Source organism: Ictidomys tridecemlineatus, chromosome 11 (assembly GCF_052094955.1).
Source record: "Ictidomys tridecemlineatus isolate mIctTri1 chromosome 11, mIctTri1.hap1, whole genome shotgun sequence".
Taxonomy (NCBI): domain Eukaryota; kingdom Metazoa; phylum Chordata; class Mammalia; order Rodentia; family Sciuridae; genus Ictidomys; species Ictidomys tridecemlineatus.
Genome location: NC_135487.1, coordinates 5,582,468 through 5,605,804, shown reverse-complemented (window position 1 = coordinate 5,605,804; position 23,337 = coordinate 5,582,468). Strand labels below are relative to the sequence as shown.

The 23,337-nt window shown below is 51.9% G+C and overlaps 1 protein-coding gene across 1 annotated transcript; it reads left to right on the top strand.

Annotated features, from left to right (window-relative positions):
• The first annotated feature begins 4,148 nt into the window (after positions 1–4,148).
• Gpr157 (G protein-coupled receptor 157) lies at positions 4,149–22,131 on the top strand. Its single transcript, XM_005334748.5, has 4 exons — positions 4,149–4,685; positions 15,376–15,589; positions 18,476–18,673; positions 19,081–22,131. The coding sequence occupies exons 1-4, from the start codon at positions 4,303–4,305 to the stop codon at positions 19,291–19,293; spliced, it is 1,008 nt and encodes a 335-aa protein (XP_005334805.1). The 5' UTR covers positions 4,149–4,302; the 3' UTR covers positions 19,294–22,131.
• Positions 22,132–23,337: the final 1,206 nt, after the last annotated feature.

Sequence of the window (23,337 nt, the reverse complement as noted above, 5' to 3'; positions counted from 1 at the left end):
CAAGCAAACTCCTGATCCAAACTGCCTGTAAGAGAGCCAACCCACCCAGGGAGGCAGGCAGAGAGCAGTGGCTTCAGAACAGCAGGAACTGGGCAGTCAAGCTCCATCTGGGCACAAGCAGGCTGCCCGAAGATCTCTCCTGTCCCTTTGCTGTCCTCCCCTCCCCCAAATACCTAAAGGATTAAATGACTACGGTCTGGGCAGGAAGTCCTTTCCAGGCCCTTGCCGGGCCACATGCTGAAGCCCAGAGTTGGTTGCAAAATCCAAGTTCAAAACTATTCACACCAGTGAAAATCTGAGAGGCTTCAACGACAGAACTCTCAGCCAGGTTCTGTCTGTGGGCCAGGGTCTCCTCAGCAGGCAGCCAGGGACTTCCAAACAATCAGAAGTGACTTGGACAGAAAACAGCTGCTCTTGCCTGTCTGCAGAGCAAATTCCATAAATATGTTTGCTGAGAACTGCTTTTAGTAACTTTTTTTTAATGATTTTTAAAAAAAAAGAGTACATGCTCATAAACATTGCTTATAATAGCTAAAACCTGAAAACAGCCCAAATATCCAAAAACAACAGAACGGATAAGTATATTATGCATACAATGCAATAGTACACAGCAATGAAAACAAATGAACTATAGCTAAGAGTGAAAACATGGGGTGGGGGGGCTGGGGCTGGGGCTCAGTGGTGGAGTGTTCACCTAGCACATGCCAGGCGATGGGCTCCATCCTCAGCACCACATAAAAATAAAATAAAGGTATTGTGTCCAACTACAACTAAAACAAAATATTAAAAAAAAAACCCATGGGTGACTCTCAGAATAATAATGTGGAACACAAAAAGAGAAGACATGGCTGAGGTATGACTCAGGGGTGGAGCACTTGCCTAGCATGCATGAGGCCCTGGGTTCCATTCCCAGCAGCACGTGTGCACCACCACCACCCCCAAAACACACACTCAAAAGACACAGAAGTACAGAGTATGATGCACTTGAATAAAGCTCAATGACAGGCAAACTGCACACTGTTTTGTTTAGGGATGCACACGTGATGGGTGACAAAGAAGGCAAGGAAATGGCTAAGGTGGAATCAAGGGTTTTTCGACAAGCTCTACCGAGCTGGTAATGATGGCTCTTCCTCTGGATGGATATTTGATTCTTAAACTGAATATTTATATTTTAGGCACTTTTCAGTATGCATTTCTTCTTTTTTTGGGGGGGGGGGGAGGCATTCGAAAAGATACTCAACTTCATCTCCACCCCTGAGGCACTCGACCCCTGTGCCACATCCCCAGCCCTGTTTTGTATTTTATTTAGAGACAGGGTCTCACTGAGTTCCTTAATGCCTCGCTTTTGCTGAGGCTGGCTTTAAACTCGATACTGTCTCAGCCTCACAAGCTGCTGGGATTACAGGTGTGCACCACCACACCTGGCTCGGTATGCAAATTTCATAGAACAATGACTTTAAAAGTTAGATACACAAAGATAACCTTTGCCGTCTATGACTCAAGTGCAAAAATCAAATGTAATATATACCCCAAACTATAAAACATCATTGACAAGAGTTAAAGAAGTCCTAAATGAATGAGACGAAAAGATAGCACAGGCCACGGATAAGCTAGCCTTATACAAATTCAAAGCATTCCCAAATTTCCAGCTCTCCTTTTTCTTCTTTATTTCCAATACTAGGGACGGAACCCAGGGATGCTTTACCTCTAAGCTACATCTCCAGCCCTTTTTATTTTATTTTGAAACAGGATCTCTCCAAATTGCTGAGCCTGGCCTTGAACTCACCATCCTCCTGCCTCAGCTTTCCAGGCTGCTAGGATTACAGGTGTGCACCACTGTGACCAGCACAGGCAGGTTTTTTTCTAATAATAATAATTTTTAAAATCTGCAAATAGATATGGAATTGCACATTACTTCACATAGCCAAAACAATACTGAAAAAGAAACATTTTCTTTCCAATTCTCTTCCCAATTTCAAAAACTTACTACAAACTTACAATGGGGCTGGGAATGTAGCTCAGTGGTTGAGCACTTGCCTCGCATGTGTGAGGCCCTGGGTTTGATGCCCAGCACCCCAAAACAAGAAGAAAGAATATAGAGGGAGGGGGAAGAAAAAGAGCTACAGTAACTTTAATGACATGGTAAAGACAAAGATAGGTGCAAATCCTTATGAGCTTCAAATCGACAATGGTTTCTTAGGTGTGACAGGAAAAGAACAAGCAACCAAAGAAAATCCACTGCTGTCTGTGTGTGTGTTGGGGGGGGGGGCTGTGCTGGGAATCAAAACCAGGACAGCTTGGAGGCTAAGCAAGTTCTTTTTCTCAGACCTTCATTCCTAGTCCTACCTTTGTTCTTTGAGCCACATTATCAAGATAGTGGAAAAAAAAAAAAAAAACAGTGCACATTATGGGAGAAAATATTTTCAATCAAATATCTGACAAGGGTCTAACACCCAGGATATACAAAGAACTCTTAAAAACAACAAAAAGGCAAACAAATTTAAAAATAAGCAAGATACCTGAATAGACATTTCTTCAAAGTTGATACACAAATGTCCCAAAAGCATGCAAAAAGATGCTCAACTTCATTGTTCATTAGAGGAATGCAAATCAAGTCAAAATCACAATTGAGTTGGGTAAAGTGGTACTCTTCTGTCATACCAGCAACCTGGGAGGCTGAGGCAAGAGGATCAAAAATTCAAGGCTAGTCTGGGCAACTTAGTGAGACCTCTCTCAAAAATATAGGGTTGGGTTGTGGCTCAGCAGTAGTGTGCTTGCCTAGCATGCATGAGGCACTCACTGGGTTCGATTCTCAGCACCACATACAAATAAGTGAAAAAATAAAAGTCTATCAACAATTTTAAAAAATAATAATAAAAATAAAAATATAAAAGGATAGGAGTGTAGCTCCGTGGTAGAAGTTTCCTAAGTTAAATCCTTAGCACCTGGAACAAACACACAGAATGAGATACCACTTCACACCCATTAGGACAGCCCAAAGCACCAAACAAAAAGTGTTATAAGAAATTGGAAACCTAAAATATTGCTAGTGGAATGTAAAATGGCACAGACACTTTGGAAAATAATCTGGCAGCTCCTCATAGGTTTAATAGTTACTTTAAGACCTAGCAACTCCACTTCTGGGTAAGTGCCCAAGAGACTTGAAAACAGAGGTCCAACAAAAATTTGTACTTGGATAACATTATTCATAATAGCCAAAAAGTGTTAGCAACTCAGATGTTCATAGCTGCTGAGCAGATAAGTAAAATGTGACATATCTGTACCATGGAATATTATTCCTCCATAAGAAGAAATGAAATACTGATATATGTTATATAACTTGAATGAACCTAAACAACACTAAAAGGGAGAAGCCCGACACTAAAGGCCACATATTATATGATTCCATTTACATGAAATGTTCAGAATAGGCAAATCCATACATTTTGCAAATTAGATCATAGAGATGGTTGCACACTTGTGAATATACCCCAAACCAATAAAATGTAGTATTAGAGGGCCAGTTTTACAGTATGTGAATTATATCGCAATTAAAAATATAAAAATTTCGAACAAGGTTTAAAAACCTGTACAGTGGGAATCAACATTTCATTTTTAAACAACCACACCGAATGACCTATATTGGTTAAAGACACTCGATCCCCCGAGGCCCCACCACCTGTGAGCGCTGGGAAACCACTCTGGCTTCAGGAATGTGGCTCACACTCCGGAGCTGTTTTTGTCACCAGTGGAAAGAATGTCTCCATCACCCCCTCCCCACCACACACATTCGCTGGCTGAAAGGGAGAAAGTAATATTAGCCCTAAAAACGCCACTCCTCCCCCAGGGGACAGGACGTTCCATCTGGCAAGAGCAGGGGTAACCCTAGGCGGAGCGGGGCGGCGGGAGGGGGGGGGGGGTCCTGGGGGTGGGGCCCACGGGGGAGAGGTGTAGGGGTGCAGGGGCGTGGCCTACGATTGGGCAAGGTGAGGAGTGGGCTGTGGCCGTGGCCTAGGGCGGGGCGAGGGGTGTGGGGGGCGGGGCGCCGGGACAGGCCGTGGGGGCGTGGTCGAGGCGGTGGGCGGGGCATCGGGGCGGGGCCATGCACGGGGCGGGGCTACAGGTGGAGCTGCGGGGGCGTGGTCGGGGCGGGACGCGGGACTGCGGACCGGCCCGGACGCGAGCCGCGGGCACTTTGGTGTCTAGACGGCGGCGGCCGCCGCCCGCGCTGCCCAGCCTGGACCTCGCGGCGTCCCTGCGCCCGCGGCCCCCTGGCCGCCTGCCCCGGAGCCCTTGCCGGCCATGCCGCCGCCCGCACCGCCCACCGAACTCCTGCCGTCGGAGCGCGCCGTGGTGCTGCTGTCGTGCGCGCTATCGGCGCTGGGCTCGGGCCTGTTGGTGGCCACGCACGCCCTCTGGCCCGACCTGCGCAGCCGGGCGCGGCGTCTGCTGCTCTTTCTGTCGCTGGCCGACTTGCTCTCGGCCGCCTCCTACTTCTACGGGGTGCTGCAGGACTTCTCGGGCCCCTCGTGGGACTGCGTGCTGCAAGGAGCGGTCTCCACCTTCGCCAACACGAGCTCCTTCTTCTGGACGGTGGCCATCGCCCTCTACCTATACCTCAGCATCGTCCACGCCGCGCGGGGGCCGCGGACCGACCGCCTACTCTGGGCCTTCCACGCTGTCAGGTGCGTGTGGCATTGCTGCTTCCCGCGGGCCCCCCACTCAGTCCCACCTTCCGCCCGGTCCTGCCTGCTTTCCTTCGCGCCCCCTCCCGCAGGCCGCGGCTTGGTCAGGCGCCCAGTGGACAATTGTGCCCCTCAGCATCCCTGGGCCCACCGGAGGGTGCCCAGGTTGCAGGAGCTGTAGATCAAGCTGAGCATCCCTGCAGAGGGCGTCCCTTGTGCCTGCCCCAGCTGGAGCCTCTTAGCAAGATGGGGAACGGGAACAGATCTCACCCTCAGGGCCCAGCTCTGATCACTTAATAGGCTCTGGTGCAACGCTTTGTGCACTTGACTCCTGCTTCACTGTGTTCTGGCCTTTCTTGCTGCCCACGGGGAAACGCTCTCCATCCCCAGGATGGGAAATGAGTTAGAGGGCTGTGGTGCTCGGAGCCAGGCAACTGCCACCTCCATGTTATAGTGGGTGTGGTGCATTCAGCCTCTCCCAGGCCACAGTGTCCCAGCTGTAAAACTTGCAGAGGGACCGACCATCTTTTCATCTTTGTCTTTGGTCATTTCTGAACTTCAGGGCCCAGCCGCCATTCTAGGTGATCTTGGCTTTCCAGAATTCAGGAGCTCTAAGACAGGTCAATAACAACCCATGGAGTGTAAGAAAGCTGAGCGCTGCCTGCAGTCTCTAAGAACAAGGAAACCCAAGGCCTTGTCCTGTGATGCCCTAGCCTTCAAGCATCTCAGCAAGAAAGCCCTACCCAAAGAAGGTCCATCCTTCCTGGTGAGGTTTCAGGGTTCGGATTTCTCGTGGTGTCCTGTGCTGAAGCAAAGGCAGGAATCCTAGGGTTGGTTTTCTCTTCTCCTTCCCCCAGATCAGAGCACCAAAGACTGTCCTAATTATAGAATCCTTTCTATTAAAAACTTGAGTGTTTTCCAAGGACTAAGAGGATAGTCAGCACTTTGGTAGAGACAGGTCACCTGGGTGTCACACGCTGAGGCAGCCAGCTGGGAAGAGTCACTTGACCTCTAGCTCTAGTAGCTGCTGGATGAAGGCCAGTTGGTCCCTGAGAAACTAAGGGTCCTGCTTCTCAGCTGTTCAAATCAAAACCTTCGCACTGTGTCACTCAAAAAGTGGCTCAGATGCAGGGACCCAGAGAGGGGGGCAACCATTTCTCCTACCCCTTGCAGTGTGTCACCTGAGGCTAACTGTCAGATACCAGCCATCCTTGATGGCAGCTTGGGTTGAGGTGGGCAGTGTGAACACTGTAGTTCCCAGGTACTAAAGAAGTATCTAAGACCGGACCTTTCTTTGCAAGAATCTCTTCTCTTCCCAGCTTCTTCTTTTTTTTTTTTTCCAAAATATTTAATACGTTACTTTTTTTAAAGTGATAATCAGGCTCGGTGTGGTGGTGCATACTTGTAATCGCAGCTGTTCAGAGGATTACAAGTTCAGGGCCAGTCTGGGCAACTTAGCAAGAGCCTTTCTCAACATAAAATAAGAAAGCTGGGGGGGGGGGCACTCAATGGTAAGGTGCCCCTGGGTTCAATTCCCAGTTCCAATAAATGAATAAGTAAAGTGATACCCAGAACCTGGTGCAGCTCCTATAGAAGATGATTTCCTAACAGATCTGAGGTGGGAGTTCTTTCCGTACATTTCTCATCAGGGACCCTATGGCAGGTTTTTTGGGTTTTTTTTTGTTTTTTTTTTTTTTGTTTTTTTTTTTTTTGTGATGCTAGGGAAGCCTTCCTTCTAGGGAAAGCTGTGTTTAAGGAATTGTTCTAACCTGTCCAACAGGTTATTTATTGACCCAGATCCTCCCAGACTTATTGAGCTTGCTCAGGACTATCCCATATTTTTCTTTGGAGAATTAATTTCTTGTTGCTGAAGGACCTAGTGATGTGATAAAGCTCATCTTTAGGCACAGATTACCTGATCATCCACTTTTGACCATTTCAGTCTTGGAAACTGTTTTAAAATATGACAATATGGAAGGTGAATATCTGAAGAATTTTAGATTTTATATATATATATATATTTTTGTTGTTGTTGTTGTTGTTTTATTTGTGCTAGTGGGGCTTGGATCCAGGGTGTTCTACCATTGAGCTATATCTCCAGCCCTTTTTTATTTTTTATTTTGAGACAGAGTCTCCCTAAGTTGCCCAAGCTGTCCTTGAATTTGCAATCCTCCTGCCTCAGCCTCCCAAGTCACTGAGATTTATAGGTGTATGTCACCATATCCAGCTAAGAATTGATTTTTTTAAAACCCACCAATGTCCTGAAAAAGGAACAAAGGATACATTCAGGCAAAATAGTAAAAGCATCTGATAAATGTATATGGAAAACAAATTTAATCCCATTAATAGCCAAAACAACAATGAGGTACCATTCATCAATTAAGTTAGATGAAAAAATAATAAGGTAGAATACTAATATGACAAATGACAGTGAAACTGGCATTTTCCTACATTAGTACTGGCATTGTAAATTGAAGTAATCCTTGTAGAAAGTATTTGGTTCATACCCCTGATCCAGTAATCCTATTTCCAGGATCTAGTCTGAGAAGACCATCCAAAATACATACTAAGCTCAAGGTTCAAGGGAGCTTGTGAGGTACTGTTGTCATAGTGAGAATTTAGAAGCAACCTCAGTGCCCAATAATAGGGGAACAATAAGTGATAGACTATCCTTCCCTTTCGAAATGCCATGTCACTGAGGAGTACTGGTTGCAAACTCTCCAGGTTGTATTTTTTAAATGGATGATAAAAAGAGAAGTGAAAAAAAAAGCCATCTCTAAAGCTGATTATAGCCGTGGAAACACAGAGGGTCCCAGAGAATCCCGCACACTCACGAGCTCCCAGGAAAGCACCTGTGTGGCCCCTGGTGAGCCATGATGACACCTAACATGGTTCCATTTACAGACTTTTTTTCTCCTCCTTAGAAAAGGAGAATAGCTTAGACTTCATCCTCAGGGAAAGAGTCTTTCATCATGAGCTGCTTGTGGTTCCTCATGCTTGGTAAAGTGCTGTCCCATTCATTAGCTCATAGAGCACAGGTAACCCAGCCAGATGGACAGGGTGAGCACCCTCCGTTCATAGCAGACAAGATGGCCCAAGACCACGCACTTGGGAGGCTTAGGAGTAGAACCTGGTTATGACCCACTCCACGGTCCATGCTCTTGTGATTGTGTCTTGACCTCTAGTTTTTGAAATCTGAGATAGAATTTCAGCCATAGGGCTGGGGGTGTAGCCCAGCAGTAGAGCACTTGCCTGCCTAGTGTACATGTGGTCCTGGGTCCCATCCCCAGCCCACACACGCAGGTGTGCCCACAAATAATAATTTCAACAATTATTTATTCTTATTTCCCACATATTAATATTTTATCATGTTAGCTTCTTCCTCTCCAGTTACTTTTTCCAGAACCACTTAAGAGTCACAGCCAAGGTACCCCCTCAACCCAGAATACCTCAGTGTGTACTGCCGGAAGGCAGCAGTCTCTTACAGAAACGTGCACTTACCCAAACCACGAATTTGCCAGGTGTGGTGGCTCACACCTATAATTCCAGCAACCTGGGAGGCTGAGGCAGGGGGATTGCAAGTTCAGAGCCAGCTTCAGCAATTTAGTGAGACCCTGTCTCAAAATAAAAGATATAAAGGGCTAGGAAGGTGACTCAGTGGTTAAGCATCTCTGGGTTCCATCGCTGATACAAAAAAAAAAAAAAAAAAAGGCAGGAAATTAGCAGGAGGAACACTGTTTATTGAGATATTTGTCCATTGCCTAACAGCATCCTTGAGAGCAAAAGAAAATCCCTCGGACCTTGACTTTCCGTGCCTCTTTACTCCCCTTCAGTTCTTCCATCTGTTACAACACTGACATCTTGAAGAGTGCGGGGAGATACCCGTTTCGCCAGCATTTTTCCTAAATGTTCTGCCGTACGTACTTCATAGAACGTTCCTGGGTTTGTCTGAAGCTTCCTCCTGATGGCCTTCAGGTCTGCACTTGGGTCCCTGAAGCCCATCCCCCCACCCCGGGGTGACTCTGGTGGGTTCCCTTCGTGGTGATGTGGCTCTGATTGCTCGGCCAAGGTGGTATCTGCAGCCTCCTTGCTGCAGAGTTGCTGCTTTTCTTTCTTAATTACGGTTTTGCTTTCGTGATTGTGTGTCACCTGAGGGAGGGGCTGGGGCTGCAGAGAAGGGAACATTCGCCTTCCTTCTGTACGACCGGTGAGGTAAGCCTTCAACTGTCCCCCCTGCAGCCCTCGGCAGCTCCTGCTTCCCCAAGGTCGAGGCTCCTTTGGTGACACAAAGTGGGGTCAGGTCAGTGGAGCCAGGTGACAGCCCTCGTCCTATCTGCTTGCCGGTGGCTGGGTTGGGGAGGTTCATCTCGCAGGATCAGGGTGCAGTCTGGGCCGGGCGTCTCCAGCAGTCTCCGAGTTTCTCAGGCTCTGCTGAGGCGAGAGTGGGCGAGCAGGACCGGCCAGTGCCCTGCACCCAGCCTCTGGAGCTTTCTTGGAGTCACTGCGGGAGAAGGAGTCTGGCACCCCAAACCAACCCTAAAAACCCTGCTCTGCAGGGAGTGGGAAGTCCCAACCCGGCAAAAAGGGGAAACAGGGCCCTGAGAGGGAGGCCCTGAGTTCTGTAATTGGAAAGGAGCTCGCGGTGCAGCAGAAGTGGCGGCCTTGGGCAGAGCTGAGTCTCAGGTCGTCCCTGCTGTTATCTGCACGGCTGTCCCCTCCACAACTCATGTTGACATTTCATCGCCTCTGTAGCAGAATTAAGAAGGGGACCTTTGAGAGCTGGTGTGCTGGGGCTCTGTGGGTTTGCAGAGTTGTGCTGCTACTGGAAGAGAGGGTAGTTTGGTCCCCACTCTTTCTCTCTCTCCAGATGCCCCTCAACCTTCCTCCATGGGGTGATCCTTACCAGATGCTGGCACCCGCCTCTTGCACTGCCCGATGTCTAGACCTTGAGCCAAATAAGCTTCTGTTGTTTGTGACTTGCCCAGCCTGAGGCACTCTGTTACAGCAGCAGAACGTGAACTAAGACACTCCCCACACAGAGAGCCCTGAGTGAGGGATGCACAAGGTAGCTTCAGGAAGGGCACCCCTTGTCACTACTCTCCAAAGGGACAAAAGTTGAACTGGCTTTTGTTTCTTCCCAAAAAAAGGCTTTCTGGCTTACCATGAGATGGTGAGGTCACAGCACCAAGTTGGTGTGTGCAACGGGAAGCCCAGGACAGGTGCTGAGGACCAGCACCAGGGGCCAGGAGCTCAGAGGCTGCCCGCCCCCTGGCCCTTCCCGGGCCTAGTGGCCAGGAACCCAGGGGGTAGGAAGCACCTCTGAGCTGAGGGCTGTGGATGGTGGCACCAAAGCTGCAGTGACCCATGGCGGCCTGGCCCAGTGGCTGACTCACTTAACCTCCCCCACGGCCTAGCGCTCTGCCCCATGAGCTGGACAAGTGTCCATTGTACCCGGCCAGCGGCCTCTCACCGGCCTCACTCCCCGCAGCTGGGCGCCCCCGGCCTTGAGCTCTCAGGAGTTTTCTAAATTGGCACATTGTTGCAGGGTGTGTGGTTTTGTTCCCAAAGCATTTTTTTGAGTTAATGTTAGCATTTAAGGCTCTCTGTTGCCACAGTACTCACACCAGGAGCGGCTATTTGGCCCACAGGGGAGGAAGAAGACCCCCTTTGTTTTCTCCAGCAGGTGCCCACCTCCAGAATTTGAAGGAGGAGTGGGGTTTGAGGTGAGGGAGAGGCGCAGGGTCTCCAGCCCTCAGAGCTCAGCCCTTTGTGGGACCCGAGGCAGGGCCAGGGATTGAAGCAATCTCTGGAAAGCGGTGGGCAGCTCCCGTCTTTACATGAAGTGAGGGGGTGTCCCCCAACCCTGACTGGTGGGAGAGGTCAGGGGCCACGTGACGCTCTCACGGCCAGAGCTGGGGTCTGGAGGGACCAGGCTCTGGACGGGGGTTGTCGGGAGCCCGGAGCTGGCTCTTCCGGAGGCTACGGCTACCTGTCCTCAGACGACAGATGCCAGGAACTTCAAGGGTAGGAGGCCGTTTGCTCACCTCGAAGCTAATCCTGCGTGGCAAGTCCAGTTCCACTTCCCTGCAGGACACTTATGACAGAAAGGACACTGAGTTCCCAGAAGGTCCCCTCCCCAGGTCACCTGGGTCCCTGACCAGCACCACCAGTCCTTTGGGTTTGGGGTTCCCGGGGACTAGGAGCCCACAGCTCTGTCCCCCGTGTTTGTTGGAAGCCGCTTGTGCTAATCAGCTCAGGCTGCGGTGACTGGGTGGCTCAAGCAGCAACAATTTCCTCTTTCACAGCTCTGGGGGACGAAAGTCCAGGACGAGGCGTGGGCAGGGCTGGCTCCTCCTGAGGCCTCTCTCCTTGGCTTATGGATGGCATCTTCTCCAAGTGTCCTCACCTAGTTGTCATGTCCTGATCTCTTCCTGTGAAGACCCAACCCTACTGGATTAGGACCCACTCTGGTGACCTCATTTTAACTTAATTGACTCTTGAAAAATTTTATCTCCGAACACAGTCACGTTCCCAGGTCCTGAGGGTTAGGACTTGCAACAGATGAATTTCAGGGACACGCAGTTCAACCAGTAACTCTCCGATAGGGGAGGAAGCCGTGCAGCCTGGCTAGGCAGACACGAACCAAGGGCCCAGGTGATTCTGGGAGAAGCCTGGGTTCTCCCTCGGAGCAGGGATCTATCTGCTCAGGGTGTAGCCGGCTAGGCAGGCCCAGCCCAGACACCCCCAGCCTTATCAGTCACCTGCTCTAACCGCACTCTTCCCTCCCCGCTCCTAGTTTAGCTTCCCCCTTTGGCCATCTCTGTGCGGGGGCTGAGGATTAGCAGAACTTCCTGGGACTGTGGGGCCACCCCGGCACCACATGGGTCGTAATCAAGTCCGTCCCTGGGTCTCCTCTAGGAGCAGGCATCTCTGAACTAGTTCTGACTTTAGTTTGTGACTGTCGGCTGCTTTTTCAAAGGGGGAAAACTGTCACGTCAGAATTGTAGTCAACCACTATAGCTCCTGTGGCCACTCTGCCAGGGCAGCTGAGCTGCTCAGAGGTCCCAGGAACACCAACATTCTCCTTACCCTGTGGCTCCTCTCTCTCTCTTCTGCCCAGTGGTATCCTGGAATCAGCTGGGAAGACCCACTTGTTAGGGAATTTTGTGAGCTGATGGTTAGATACCACCATTACTAAACATTAACTTCTATTTTGTGTTAATCCTCATTAATTACATTAATGCTCCACGCTGGGTGCTGGAGGTAGCTCACCTCTATCACATGAAAGTCACAGAAATACTGTAGAACCGCGTGCTTGTGCTGCGGCCTCTGTTCCTATCTACAGATGCTGATGGCCTGACACTGGCCATGGTGGGACTGTTTACACCATGGACTCAGTAAACAGTACAAACAAAGGTGTGGCCTATTGCTTTGTCGATTCCCTGAAGCTGAGGTTGGCAAACTTTTCCCAGGAGGGACTTGAGGGTATTTTCAGCTTTCCAGGCTTTGTGGTCTCATTGAAACTGCCCAACCCTGCTGCAAAACAGTCTCAGGGAATATGTAAATGAATGGGTGTGGCTGTGTTGCAATAAAACTTTATTTAAAAAAAAACAAAACAGGGGGCTGGGATTGTGGCTCAGAGGTAGAGCGCTCACCTAGTGTGCGTGAGGCACTGGGTTCGATCCTCAGCACGACATAAATAGAAAATAAAGATATTGTGTCCACCTATAACTAAAGAATAACCAGATTTGTCCCGAGTGCTGCAGTTTGCCAGGCCTTGATCTAGACTTTAGAAAGTGACGGAGGTAGTTACTAGCACATTTTGAACCTAAAAGTGTGACCACTGAACTTAAGCAGAGTTGGCCGCCATGTTGGGGCAGGTGGAAGCCAATCTTTTAGGCAGAAGGTGAGGAGAAGAGGTGGTGTCATGGGACACCAGTAAATGAGGAAACTCTGCTCCAGTGTGGGAGAACTAGTGCCTGGTGAGCAGAGAGGTCGCTCAGTCACTGACCAGTGAAGCTCCAGCAGGTCTTGTTTTCTGTTTTCTGCATTTCACGTTCATCTGATCAGGAAAATGAAGGCATAAACCAACTTCATGGGATGGGACTTCTCTCATTTGCCGACCACATCCATAGGTGGGCTGTGGATACCAGGGTTCAGGAAAAATCAGCAAAGTCATTCTGTGAGAATCGGTCGTAGGGAATTGACAATAAGGAGTTTTGTGTATTGTGTTTTTATTTCTAGATTATGTGCTTTGCATCTTGATATCAGTGCAACTTATGATAATTTGTTTCTCCATGAATACACACACACACACACACACACACACACACGTACATTACACATTACACATCTGCATTTTTCTGATGAGCCGGTTGTGAAACATGAAGCGTGCCATGGTCTGATCCATAAGTCTGCGACTCTGGTCCAGCCTGCTCTGCGGGACTATTAGGACATTCCTCCTCCTCTATCCCCACCAGATCCCTGATACCACCTTTTCCCACCACCCACTTAAGTACCTCCTAGCAGCTTCTGGCCCCAACCTGGCTGCCGAGATGGGAGCTCAAGGTCCTTCCACCACTGCCTGTTGCTCAAGCTGCCTTCCTTAGCCCTTTCCCAACCCTCCCGCTTGTGGTCTTCCCTCTACTGTTTCATTATTCCCTCTTAGCCCAAGCACACCCCAGTAGTACAGAAGAAATACGTCACTTCATACCTTTAGAACTACAGATCGAAACTCCGGGTGCAGGTCTGTCACTGTGTGGTCCCCAGGTTTCAGAAGGGAAAGGGAATACTCCCCTGCCCACTCCCAGGGAGCCTGGACCTGGGAGCCAGCCTCCTTCTCCCGCCTAGCCGATGGGAGGCCGCCCCTGCCTGAGACTTGGCTGAAGTCCAGTCTCCTTCAGGGCAACTGTCCCCACATGTAGCACTAGTACTATTCCCATTCCTAGAATTCCTGCAAGGAGTCTTGAAGACCATAGTGCGGTGAAAAACACATTCTGGCCTTAAGGTTGGAGTTTTAACACTTCTTTTTTTGCTTTTTGCAATTCTGGGAATTGAACCCGGGATCACTCTATCACTGAGCCTGAACTGGAAGCGGTGGCACACACGGTGGCTCGGGAGGCTGAGGCAGGAGGATTGCAAGTTCAAAGCCAGCCTCGGGAACTTGGTGAGGCCCTGAGCAACTTAACTAGAACCTGTCTAAAATTAAAAATAAAAAGGGCTGGCGATCTGGCTCAATGGTTAAGCGTCCTTGGGTCCAACCCCCTAATACCAATAAATAAATAAATATATAAATAAATAAACGAACGAAAAGGCTGGGGCAAGTGCTCAGTGGTCAAGGGTTCCTGCTCCAGTACCACCAAAATAAGATGACAGTCGCTGCTGCCCCCTGCTGAAGTAGCTGCCCCTGGCAGCTGTGCCTGGTCTCCCCACAAAGGGCAGCAACAAGGACAGAGTGGATGGTTGTCTGGGTCACCTCTGTTCTGAGTGTCCTGCACCCAGCCAGGCCGAGGGAGTGGACGTCCCCCCTCCAGCCCCCATGCTGCCCCTCGGTGGCCTGGCAGCGTGTGGGAAAGCCTCGCCCCGGCACAGCATCTAGGGGAGTTTGGGCAACAGACTCAGGTGGAACTTAACCTCGTCCGTCGCTGGTCTCCAGCTTCCTATCAGAAGGGCCCACATTCCAGACACTGAGTTCTCGACTCATGGCCAGTTTCTGAACTAACCCTGCTGCTGGCGTCACTGATGGGACTGTGCTTCCGCAGACTGTTCTGTTCTCTGAGCCACTGGCCCCGCACGTGGGTACTTGTGTCCATTCCTGGGGTCAGAAACCATGTGCAGCACCAGTGTCTACACCACAGGCCGGGTTCTGGAACTACAGTCTTGCAGTAGCAGACCATGCATGCTCATCTGGTTGTTCCCATACAGTCACCTCTGTCATCGTCCCCACTCTGTGAGAACACTGGTGCGTGGAAGCTAAATAACTTCCGCAGCAGGAGCAGAGTCATGACTTGGACCCATCCCAGTGCATCAAAGTCCAAGCTCTTAATGGCCCTCTCTGCCATCTCAATGCCACCGGAGCCACATGCGGCTTTTGGTTGTGTCCCTGATCTACTTAAGCTGCTTTGTAAGGAGCTGGGCAGAGAACTTGGGGAAGGGACTTGGGCCTGATCCCAGCTGTGCTGCTGTGGGGACGTGCTCCAGAAGGTTAAGCGGGGCATTGACCTTGGGTTTGGGGGCTGTGTGGCTTTATGCTTTAGAGAGGATATGCTCACATCCCCCTTCTAGGCCCTGAAATCGGCCTGCCCAGCACCCACCTCACCCATGTATGCACCCTCTGTATACCCAAGGGTATACCACGGCTGGCTGGGGGCTGCCTGCTGATGGCATGCATGCACAGCCCGGACACCCAGGCTGGACTGGCACCCTGGTGCCTAGGCCCCTCTGGAAGGAGCCAGGCATGTGGGAGCCCGCCATGTCCTAGCATTAATCTCTTAGGAGGCCTGGCATGCTAGGTTGGAGCCAGGCTCCCTGAGCAACCCCTGCCCCTTCTTATTTCCCAGGACACTGTCTGCTCTAGGCCTGGGGGAACGCTCTCCTCCCCAAAAGAGCCTCCCCGGGCATCTCTGCCCATGCTGACGTCGCTGGGCGCCTGGCCTGACCTCCGGGCCTCCTCTTCCTTGTTACTCCTCAGCTGGGGTGTCCCGCTGACCATCACAGTGGCAGCTGTCTCCCTAAAGAAGATCGGCTATGATGCCTCCGACGTGTCTGTGGGCTGGTGCTGGATCGACCTGGAGGCCGAGGACCGCCTGCTGTGGATGCTCTTGACCGGGAAGCTGTGGGAGATGCTGGCGTACATCCTGCTGCCCCTGCTGTACCTCCTGGTCAGGAAGCACATCAACAGAGCGGTAGGTGCCCACTGTGACGGCCCTTGGGGGACAGGAGGCATCTCTGGGGACAGAACTAGTTTGAGGCTGGAGGGACCACATGCTGGCCACGTATCCAGCCCGGGGCCATGCTCTTTGTTACAGGAGGGTATCAGGTGGTGTGTGCGTCTGGGCCCTGTCAGGAGCCGGTCCCGTTGTTCCTCCTTCATTAGGTGGGAAGCAGAGTTAAGGGGCCTGCCGGAAAGTCTGGGGCTCCCAAGGACTGAGCTGAAATCAGCAGAAGGAGCCTGGAGCCCCATCCTCAGCCACAGCCCTCCACTGCCCCCGTGTGGACAGCCGGCCTTGCACTTAGGAATTTAGACACAAGTTGAGGATATGTCCCAGTGGAACTGGCCCCGGGAAGGGAGGACGGCGGATTGCGTGATCAGTGATGCAAATAACCCTCCTCATCACCCTCAGAGATCAGAACAGTGTCAAAGTGGTCGGCTTTGCAGGAATTTATAAATCAGTAGGGAGGGCTGGCCAGAAAGGTGGTTGATAATGAGGATGAAAACATGGATCCTGCCTCCCTCCAGAGAGGAAGAGGCTTCAATAATTAAGGTAAAAGGCAAATATGACGCGTGGCCAGAGCAGCAAGGTAGATTTCAAGAAATCCTCCCAGTTCAGGCCTCCTGCCGCCAGGGTGCTGGTGAGAGTCCGCGTCCTTCTGGCCTGGCTGTAGGAGGGAGTGTCCCGACTTTTAAGTCATTCTGGGATTGATTGTTTGGTTTCTTTTTGTGTCAGTCTGGGCCCTGTATGGAATTGAACCCAAGCCTCACACTTAGGTCACTGAGCCACACACATACCCAGGTCACCCTGTTGACTAAGCAGCCACTTCTGAGTTGGCATGCTTCCGGCAGCTGTGACCTTGGGCCACCTAATTCTTCCCCTGTAGTCCCCCTCTGTCTTCTCTTGTGGCTCTTTACACACAAATGTCGCTGGCCGCCCAGCTGTGCAGCCCTCTCTGGCTCTGCTGGAGTCCTTGCTGGAGGGGCGAGATCGAGCAGTGGCTCTGAAGTGGCTTTTGTCCTCCTGCAGGCCTGTGGCTGGGTCCTCTCCATCCCCACCTTCTCTCTCCCACTCTCCTGGGAAGGCCCAGGGCTCCCAGTAGAGGTCCCCAGGCTCCGCCTTCTGGAGAAGCCCTTCTGTGTGTGTCCCGCTGACTCTCACCCTTTCTGCAGCAGAGCAGGAAGCCTGGGGACCCCGTGCCTGCCAGGCTGACTCCTGCGTGTGACAATGGGTTCTCTTTTTACAACTTGGCAAGTCTTTTCCAATAAAAAGGAATAAAGTGGGCAAGGAGGTGAGACTGCACACGTTGTTCTCTCCCTGGGGCTAGCAGGACAGCTAAAAATAAGTGGGCAGGGAGCAGCTGTGTTCTGAAGAGGAGCCAACCCACAGCCGGTCTGGGCCCAGCCCTCCAGCCCATGACCCCTCTGTCCTCTCATAGGAAGTTCCCCCAAACCTGCAGCTCCAAAGGGTGGGGCTGGAAGATCTCTGGGCTGCCACCAAGGCTGCAAGGGGCCAGGTGCTCTGCACAGGTGAGCCCGGACACCTGGGTGCTCAGGGAGGCCCAGGTGTGCATTGCTCCCCGCACCTGGGCCTTTGGGGTCCCAGACAGGCTCGGCTAAGGTTCGGTGCACGTCTCTGTTCTGTGTTGGCTCACCTATTTTTACAAATTGGGTTTTGATCTGGAAAGAGCCTCCTCCCTCTCGTGAAAGACGTTCCCAGGAGTCGGGAAGCCAAGGCGGGTTCCAGCTGCCCTTCCTGTGGTGGGTGGGTAGGGACACGATAGTCCTGTGCTGGGGGAGTCTTGTGTTCTAGAAGTGGGGTGCAGTAGTGGGAACAAGTTGAAAACAAGGGTGGCGGATGTCAGAGGATGGAGATGACAGGAGCTAGAACAGACAACAGCCAAGGGCCGGATGTAGGGAGGGGGCAGTTGGGAAACAGCTGTGCAGTGTGTCAGCCTCGTCCAGCAGGTGACCTGGGAGCAGAGGCTTGGAGAGGGTGAGGGAGCGACCCAGGAGGCTGAGGCAGGAGGTTGGCAAGTTCCAGGCAAGACATGTCTCAAAATAAAAAATAAAAAGGTCTGGGTGTGGCTCAGTGGTTGAGCACCCCTGGATCCAATCCCCAGATTAGAAGAAGGAGGGGAGGCGGCGGTGGCAGCAAGGGAGTGACCACACAAACCAAGAGGGGAAAGCATTCCAGACACAGGCAACGGCCAGCGGCCGGCACCAAGCCAGGGCTTAGTCCTGCTGGGAGAACAGTAGAGGCCCCTGTGGCTGGGGCGGCGGGAACTAGGGGACAGGCGTGGGAATGAGCACTCACCCACCCACCTGGGCTTTTAGGGAGCCCTCTGCTTCTGTGTTGAGAAGGGACTGCAGGTGGGGAGGTGGCCGGAGGAGAGGGGGGACCTGGAGAAGTGGCGATGGTGCTGGGGCGGGGCCTGTGTGGTGGTGGGCAGGAGGGTGTGCAGGACCTACCTGAGGGCGGAAACCGGGGGAGAGAGAAGAGTGAAGGGAGATGCCCTCGTGTCTGGCCCAGGAATGGAGGAAGATGGAGCTTCCCCCGGCAGATGAGCGAGCACACGAGGGTCAAGGCCAGGCGTCCCTCTGAGGCCTGAGGGGTTTTGGCGTCTTTGGGACACCCCTGTGCAGATGGGGCGTGGGCAGTGGTCTGCAAGTCGAGGGTTTGGAAAAGGGTCCAGGTTGGACCAGGTCAGAGGCTCCGGAGCATCAGGCCCAGGAGGCCCCAGAGGCCCTGCTCCTGCCTTCCTGGCTAGTTAGCGTAGGTGCCCAGGAAGACGGGGCAGCTGTGGGCGGAAGTGGCCAGAGAGCCGTTTGGTCAGGTCTGCTCTTGTCCCCTGTGCAGCGGGAGGCGCTCTCGGAGTACCGGCCCATCCTCTGCGACACACACCAGCTGCAGCGCCGCTCCTCCTCCGTGGCCGACAAGAAGCTGGTCCTCATCCCCCTCATCTTCATCTGCCTCCGCGTCTGGAGCACTGTGCGTTTCGTCCTGACCCTCTGTGGCTCCCCGGCCGTGCGGATACCAGTGCTGGTCGTTCTGCATGTAGGTCTGCCCTCTCCACCCTGCTGCCAGATCCCCTGTCCCACAGAAGAGTCCCTGTGTCCCAGTTTTAGGGCTGCAACCAAGGAGGGGCTGCAGGGAGCAGGCTCCCTCCCTCTCCTTCCCTGCCCCAGGTGGGCAGCGGCCTAGGACAGGGAAGTGGGAGCTTGGGGCTTCTGGGTGCTCTCAGCAACCTAGAGATGCCCCCGCAGAGCTGACAATCCTGCTTCTTCCCGACCCGGAAGGCCTGAACACGGTCTACGCCAGGCTGACCAGTCCAGCCCGCCCGGAATGTGGCTGAGCACCCAGGGCAGGGAGGGCAGGAAAGATCCTGGGTCCAGGCAGTTCCCACGTGGTGGCCCTGCGACTGCCTGCAGACTGTGCTCAGGCCCCTTCTTTCCTCCCAACAGGGAATCGGCAACACCTTCCAGGGGGGAGCCAACTGCATCATGTTCGTGCTCTGCACCCGTGCGGTCCGCACGCGGCTCGTCTCCCTTTGCTGCTGCTGCTGCTCCCAGCCCTCCACCCAGAGCCCAGCCCGCCCTCCGGGGGCTTCTGTGCCCTCCAAGACCAGAGACGCTCAGGAACCCAGACAGACCCCAGAGGAGCCTCCCAGCACCTGAGCGTTAGCTTGTCCTTGCACTGTGTCCCTATCCGGGAACAGGCAGCTTTGTGCATCCCACTACAGGGACAGGGTGCATTTCTGCTGCACCTGAAGCCCCCGTGGGTGAAGCTCTTGACCTGGTGATCGAGCAGCCACCAGCTCAGCCTTTCTACCTCCTGAGCCTCAGGCAACACCTTCCCGGGCCTGTGTCCTGGTGCACCTGGGATTCATCTGTGTGAGCCCAGCATGAAACTCGGAGCCAGTGAGGCGGGACCCTGTCAGGTGCCTCGGAGCCGGGGGCTCTCGGTGTTCTGAAGCCATATAGCACTGTTTACAGTTTGAGGGACCCAGAGGTGTGTCCCCTGCCCTGACATCACAGGGCAGATTCCTGGCTTGTCAGGTGTTGGGATCCCCTGAAGAGCCCAGCTTTTCTTGGATAACACTGCTGGTCAGCAGAGGGGCAGTTCCCTTTAACCAGGTCCCCTGAGGTCACCTGTGACTGCCACAAATGAGCACAGCCCAGCACAGCCACTCAGGGACAGTCCCCTGGGTGCTTCCTGGATTCTCTCTTGTTTTGCATTACTGGGCTTGAACCCAGGGCCTTGGACATGCTCCATAAGCACTCTACACTGAGCTACCTCCCGGGCCTTTTTATTTTGAGACAGAGACTCCCTAAGTTACCCAGGCTGGCTACAAACTTGTGATCCTCCTGCCTCAGCCTCTGAATAACTGGGAGTACAGGCCAGCGCCACCACAGGGGCCCTGGGTTTCCTCTCTGTGGACTGTCCGCCCTTCATGTGGACTGTGTTTTAAGTTTTAGCACAGGCCAGATCCAGAGTCCTCCCCCTGCTGGTCAGTCACATAAACTACATGTCCCCTCCTCCAGTGCCAAGGCAGAGGCGTCCAGGGGAACCCTGAGGACCGCACTCTCTTTCCCGGTATTTTCACCTAATGCCCTCGGTCTTGGGGTGGCTAGAAGTGAGGGTGGGTAGGGAGAGGGCCTGGTTTGCTCACATCCCAGCCTGCGTTTTTGGAGGAAAGATGCTCAGAGAGTAGATGACCCACATGCTGTTTCCTCCTGGAAGGTGAAGGCTTTCAGATTCAGCCTCAGCTAGGGGCAGAGCTCAGAGGTGGAGTGTGTGCTGGGCATGGACAAGGATGACCATTTGGTCCCTGGCACCAAAAAAAAAAAAAAAAAAAAAGATTGAGGCTTTTTGGCGGTTGGTTGGGGGAAGTGGCAGCCTGAGGCCTGGGGAATCATTTACATTTAAAAGAAAAAGGATTCTAAGAAGCATCCATAGCTCCTCCACCAATCCTTCCTCTCATTCCAGAAAGCAATCTCTGCAAGTCACCACCACTGAGAACCTCAGGGAGTAACCCATGTGACCTTAGAGGCCGGCAAGGACACCCCCGGCTTACCCACAAGTGACTTCCCTTGGGTGCTGCCAGAATTCTGCAAAACTGAAATGATTTCCGGACCCAGTAAGATGGCTCTGGATTAAAACCAAAACCATGCTGTGCTATCCTGTTTGTTTGACTCTCAAAAGCCAAATTCTGTATCAGGAAAGGAATAGTCATTTTGAGGATTGAGTCTAAAATGCTCATTTTGGTTTCCTTTGAAAACAGTTCTTTATGAAAGTTAGTTAGCAAGAGGGGGGGAAATCCCCTTAGGATTCAAGGTTCCCTATCAGTAGGACATCTCCTGACAGAAACAGCCTCCCCTAAAGAGGTCACAGCAAACCTCCCGGCACACAGCTGGTGAAGACCTCTTAGCATCTGGAATGGGACAGAAATGCAGAGATTTGTTTGCTGCAAACAAGAAAATGATCCACAGTTGAGTGAGAGTCCTGGCCCCAGAGCAAAGACATTAGGATCAACTCTGCTCAGCAGGGAGCACCAGGCGTGCCCAGAGGCGAGGACCTGGGTCTCCCCAGCTTGGCTGTGCTCAGAAAAGGCCTATAGAGGGAATCGGGGACTCCAAGAACACCTGCCTTAGGTGCTAGGGCTCATTCAAGTTCTCATTCCATTCTTTTTTGGTGTCTGGATCGTCTGTTTTTGTAAAAAACCTCCAAACATTTACACCTTGTGTTATTTCCAATTCCTCTGCTGCCCACCTTGGTGCTGCAGATGAACGGTTACCAGGAGTGGCAGTGGCCCAGTGGGCAGGGGATGGGCTTGTCCACACGCCTTAGGTGCCTTAGCCTTGGCCTCTGGCCCTCCCACCTCACAGAACGCCTTGCCTCTTGCTTAGAGCCAGGGACAATCAGTCCAGCTGGGTGGGCAGAGTTCAGAACCAAATGGGAGGGAGTTCACACCCCCACAGCAGGAGGGGCCGTCGCTTCTGATCAGAGCCTGACCAGGCTGGCTTTGCCCCTTTGACACTTTGCTGGACCCCACTGGGTTCCGTTCTCTTCCGTTCTGGTCGTTAGTGTTTATCTGCCTCAGCTTAAGGTCGCTGCAGCCCCTGACTGTATCCCCTGCGCCCCCCCCCCCCCCCCCCCCGTCCTTTTGCACGCCTGAATCTTGGTCTTGTCATCAGGTTGACCAGCCACTTCCTGCCTCTGTGCTTCTGAGGGTTGGATTTTTTGGTTGTTGTTTTTTTTTTTTTTTTTTTTAAGTTAGTTGGTTTGTTCAGTTTTGTTTTTTAATAAAGATTATTCTTTAGCCCAGGCTGAGGGTACGAACAGAACTCTTCACATGTCTACCATGAGAAAACCTGTTTTTACAGACTTCCTGTTGTGGCATAAGAGAGTGTGAGTTTTTGCACATGCAACATTGTAACGTAAACCCCTGACTGTCTGTGAAAGCCAAAGTCTTGCTATTTTAAATTAAATAAATAAATTATTTTTCTTCTGCAGTTGGGTAAACGGACTGACCACTGACATGGGAGGGGTGGGCCTGGAGGCTCAGACTGGCCTACGTCAGGCAGCCTTCTACTCTGCTGAAACCTGGAGAGACATCTCTGCCCTTCTGTGTTGGCAAATGTCCCATAAGGTGCCACCCCATGGGGATAGCCAGTTTCTGAGTTTACTTGGTGAAGATCATGGAGGAAGAAAGTGGGGCGTATTCAAATACAGATTCCTGGGCCCTGTCCCACAATGAGGATCAACAGGTCAGGTACTGGGCACCCATGACTTGGCCTAAATTTGCAGGAGGGAGACTCTCCAGGGCTGAGCTGCAGGCCCAGCTGCCCATCATGTCTCACTTTTTTATGGTACCTGGTGAATCCCTGCATCTGCCTTGCAGCTTCCTGATAGGGGTGTGTGGGGCTCTGGGAGCTCTTCTCTGAAAGGCTGTGCTCTGAAGGCCTTTCAAAACCAGGGAGAGGAGCCAGCAGCCTTGCTTGGGCGCTCAGGCTTGCACAACCCAAGTGGCCTGCTTTAGGCTTTTTTAAAATTATTATTATTATTATTATTATTATTATTATTATTATTATTATTATTATTGAGACAGGCTCTTGCTGAGATGCTGAGGCTGGCTTTGAACTTGTGATCCTCCTGCCTCAGCCTCCCAAGCCAATGGGATTACAGGTGTGTGCCACTGCACCTGGCCTAGGCACATATTAATTAGTCCATCTTGGAACATTGCCCTCCCATGTCTCTCAAGCTTTGTTTCTTCATTCTTCTCTCTGGATTTTGTGAAGTCAAAACAACATTATCCCCTGGAAGTGATACCTTTTAACACTAATTTTGTTATTTAGGTGCAACGTGCAAATTTAAGGAATACTAAATTGCAGTTTCTTCTTTGGGGGTAACCGCTTTGCAGTCTTTTAGCGATTCTGTCTGGCTTTTGTATCTCTAAAGTCCATGCCATGCGCTTACCTGGGAGAAAAATGGAAGAAGCCACTCCCAGCCTATCTCTAGGGATCCACCTTGGCTTGACTACAGCCATCTTGGTCACAAGTGCCAACTCACCCACCAGGTGACCTTGGCATGCATTCCAAACCCTGTAGGATAAACAAAGTTGTTAAGAGAGTCGCCGTGCCAGCCACGGATGGCCAGAGTGTCTAACTGACATGTTTGACAAATTCATATTTTTTTGAGAAAGCCCAGGTACGTTCTGG